At 39.5% G+C, this 4,342-nt stretch overlaps 1 protein-coding gene across 2 annotated transcripts in view; it reads right to left on the minus strand.

The window, feature by feature from the left end:
* LOC117120016 (von Willebrand factor D and EGF domain-containing protein-like) overlaps positions 1-3,140 on the minus strand; it is a 32,931-nt gene extending 29,791 nt beyond the window's left edge. For both annotated transcript variants that reach the window (XM_033265017.1, XM_033265016.1), the window contains exon 1: positions 3,007-3,140. In XM_033265017.1, the coding sequence (XP_033120908.1) occupies positions 3,007-3,064 (58 nt within the window). In that variant the 5' untranslated portion in view covers positions 3,065-3,140. The remainder of the gene's footprint in view (positions 1-3,006) is intronic.
* Between the last annotated feature and the right edge of the window lie 1,202 nt (positions 3,141-4,342).

Genomic DNA, 4,342 nt, shown 5'->3' on the forward strand with positions numbered 1-4,342 from the left:
TTTGTTGTATCTTTTTTTTATGTTTTTTATTGTGTTTATTATTAATAATAATAATAATAATATTTTTATTATTATTATTATTATTATTATTATTATTATTATTTATTATTATTACTATCAATGTTATTGCTGTCTCTTATACACATCTAGATGTGTATAAGAGACAGGTTATGTACAATTCGTTGAGTTTTGCTTACTTGAATGGACTGAAATATACTTTGTTACTTCTTAATTCTTCCTCTATGACAAAAATATTTAATTTTCTTAGTAAAAATAAAATACCCAAGGATTTGAACGGAATACCCAAGAACCCAAGACTGACTCAAAATACCCAAGATCTTGGGTAAATACCCAAGCAGTGGTCACGCTGGCCGGGTCTATAGCTTTTTCTTCCAGCCACTCATTAGCGTATCTAGGGGGTGGGGGGCCTCGATGATCAGTTGTGGGGCGCTAATTCGCAAAATGAGGTGATTTTAGGTGATTTTTAACTACTTGACCATGATTTTTGGGAGACGACTAGGGTGAGGGCGAGTAATTTTTAGAGGGGTTTGCTTTTCTTCTTTGCCCCCCCCCCCCCCGCTGTATTTTTTTTTTTCTCAATTTTCTTCATAAATTTTTAAAAATTATGGGGGCCCAGGTCGGCTTTCCCCCACCCCCTTGAATCCACCACTGGGGGTCTAACACCTCAGCCCTACAAATGGTTGGGGCTAAGAAAATTTATGGTTATGGCACCTCTAAATGGCCGGAATGCCACCCGCAGGCTTAAACGAGAATAAAAGGTAATTCTAATGAAACCTATAAAAGAGAAAAATGATTTGCGTGGCTAGTTATGGACACGCAAGCGGCGGGAAAAACACTCAAATTCCTGAAAAAGCTTATAAATACAGTTAAAAGTTCTTGCTTACTACAAATTAGAGGCAGTCCTAGTTGGAAACTGCTCTGATTTATCAAGGAGTTTGGTGGATAGATCTGGAACGTGCGAGAGTGTGTCTTGAACTTTGATAACTGTATTTACTTATTTTTTATTTTGAGGGGGGTAAGGGAGGAGTTGTGGTGCGTACGCACCCGTCGCACACGCCCTGCGTACGGACCTGTAGTGGTCTTATGCAGCAAAACTTGATTTGAATATTATTATTTCCAATGACTTACCAGCCGCTACTACCTATAGGTTATTACGGAACTTAACTGTAATCACTCCACTATGTGTGAGCCTTTAAGTTGTATAAAGAGCGAGAGACTTAGCTCCGTAATACACATAGTAAGGCGATTATTTTTAAAGTATACTTATAGCCCTGGTGTATCCAACCTTTTTGAGCTGGGGGCCAGTCCCGACTTGTTGAGACCAGCGGCGGGCCGACATAAATTGTGTACTTACATTTTTTTATAGCGGTGAATTCGAAATAGAAGGGGGTCAGGGAACAACTTCCACAGATAGTGGAAAATACCAAGAAAATGTATGATTATGGCACCACTAGATGGTCGGAAATGTCACTCTCAGACTTATATTTGAATTTAATTTTCTTTGCTTCTCTTTTCTTTCTTTTTGAATTTTGAAAGAATAAAAGAAGAAAAAAAAATGCACTCTAGGTTCTCCTACCCTGCCACTAGAAATGTTCCTACCACAAAAATATCCACTCACCAGTGGTTGGGGTTTAGGTGAGCACATTTCTAGCATCTAGATACCTCTACATTTCTGGAAATTGCACTTTCAGACTCAAAAGTAAGTTTTCAAAACAAAGTTTTCAACAGAATAACATGCCCCGAGCCTACTGGTGCCGCAAATGGTTAGAAATCTCATCATATCAGTATCCCACTTAATCCATGTCCCTGCCCAGTAGTCCCTGCCCCATACCAGTACCCTAAACCACAGACACAGTGAGTTACACTCAGAAAAAGCCACACTCTTGTAAACATTGCTAGAGTAGGGGTGCCTATGTGGTGTTGCTCTATACAACAAAAACTTTTTCTAAAAATCGGCCGGAAAATGATTTAATTTTAGCAATGTTTCGCGGGCCGGATCAAAATCCTTGGCGGGCTGAATTTGGCCCGCGGGCCGGGGGTTGAATATCGGGGCTTATAGGGAGCGTCATACCATCATTTAGACATCAGAGGCCCGTACGATAGGCCCTATATTATAACGTAAATTAAAATTAAAGTAAATTTGTCGAGAAAAATTCTTTATTCGTATTAATTTTCAGGACGAAAAAGTCAAAAGCTGACATTTCCCGAAAACGAGAGATTCTGCTCAATGCATGTTTCTCCGACAAAAAATCATAATGGTATATGCATTCTTTGACAAAAAGTAAATGAGATTTTAGTAAACACCTAAATTGTCATGGTGTCCCCGGGACTTAGCCCCCTAGGCCATATTCAAAAGATTTTGAACGATCCCCGAACATGCCCCCGTCGTTCTACTCGCGATGTCGTCTATTTACCAGGATCCTCTTCGGGCAAATCCTGGAGCCACCAGGAAATTTATAAAGAATATAGAGAAAAAAAAACATACAGTAATTTATAATAACATTTAAGTCTGAGAGCTCCATTTTCGGCCATCTCTATAGGTAGTACTATAATCATAAATTTTCCTGGAGCCACCCCTGATGATCCCACAATATATGGCCTAGTTGTCGGAGATTTTTTTTTCTTCTAATTACAAAACCTTTGAAAAATCAGTAGCCATATCATATTCTTACAGTTACCACACTTACCTGATTGGGGATAAGGAGGATGTGGAATTCGAGTCGGTTACATTAGAACTATCAACGATAAATTTCTTCACTTTCCGTTGGAACAAAAATGTTCCAACGGATTTAACTTTTCTTCACGGTTGTTCAAGCGTCATCACCTCCCCTTACTTTTCGTGGGTAAAATGGGTCCCGGACACCCCCACCCCACACCGCCCCCTTGGTCCTGAGCAACATTTTAAATTCCTACGGCAAAATTTCCGGGTTTCTAGGAAGGTCTAATTTTTGTAGGCCTACATATATTATCTAAAAGCATCATTACCATTTCCAGAATGAATCACTAAAATCGTTACAATGAGATATATCAACAATAACTCCATCTCTGTAAGTTTCGGAATAAATCCTAGTTTTCGTCTCACTTTCTAGGCACGGTCACTGTTAATGAGCGGACAGAACGCTTGCGAAGTATATTGTTTGGTTGTGATTATTCATTATCTGTTGTAGTCACGTTGATCATGCGTATTATAATTTTGCCACAATTTACTATAGGCAGTATTTTTAAAGCACAAAAGGCAGTGCAATCAAACAAAGGTACTATATTTTAGGATATTACATCACAAGTCTGCCTGATGGTAGTGGAAATGTTAATAATTCTTTTTATTCGATTCATTTCTACAAAACAGACCACATATAGGCCTAGTGGAATGTATTCAGTTTTGTTTTTTTTTAAATGAGCAAATATGGCCTAGTGAGTAAAAATATGTAAAAAACAATGTTTTGTGTCAGGCTTACTTCAAGTAATTTCTTTGCGGTCAGCTCGACAGTGGCGTATCTAGGGGAGGGCGCGGGGGATCTAGGGCCCCCGGTGGGGGTCCAGGTGGCCCCCAGGTCGCCCCCGGATCCTCTGGCGTCTATCGCCTTTTATAAGTCGTATGTAATTGATTTTAAGGAATGCAATTAAATTTTATTTCCACACTACATTTTCAAAATACAGTGTCAGATGCAATGGCGTAGCCAAAGGGGTGGAGGGGGGGGGGCAGAGCCCCAGATTTTAGCCATACTACACTTTCAAAATACAGTGGCGAATCCAGAAATTCGAAATTTTAGGGGGGGGGGGGGGGGTGGGTGGTCAGGGAGGGACTTTTACAGATAGAGTGTAGACCACCTCAGCCCCCCAATGGTTGGGGCTGAGGTAAGAAAATTTATGATTATGGCACCTCTAGTTGGCCTGAAATGGCACTCTCAGACCATGGAACAGTTAAATTAGTAGGCCTAATTTAACTGTTCCCTGCTCAGACTTAATTTTAATATAATTTTCTTTTTTCTCCACTTTTAAATTTTGAAAAAATAAGGGAGGGTGGGCCGGCTGGGCCCTCTGAATCTGCCATTGAAATACTTATCATTAATTTTTCAATTTATCCCGGTAATCATAATCATGCCCGCTTACATATTTCGTGCAAACTAACATTCATAAAAATAATGATTTATTATCTACTGAGTTGTGACGTATTCGAACCATGAAAGGCAAATGATAAACCTCGTTCCTTCATGGAAAAACAGTCACTTCAATTCTATAGTCCAGTGGTTCTCAACTATATCGCAATAGGGGCCAAAATTGTTCATGGAATACATTTGAAGGCCCAGGAAAAGAGGTGTAC

Source organism: Anneissia japonica, unplaced genomic scaffold, assembly GCF_011630105.1.
Source record: "Anneissia japonica isolate Jap-2015-1 unplaced genomic scaffold, ASM1163010v1 scaffold9290_len831353_cov190, whole genome shotgun sequence".
Taxonomy (NCBI): domain Eukaryota; kingdom Metazoa; phylum Echinodermata; class Crinoidea; order Comatulida; family Comatulidae; genus Anneissia; species Anneissia japonica.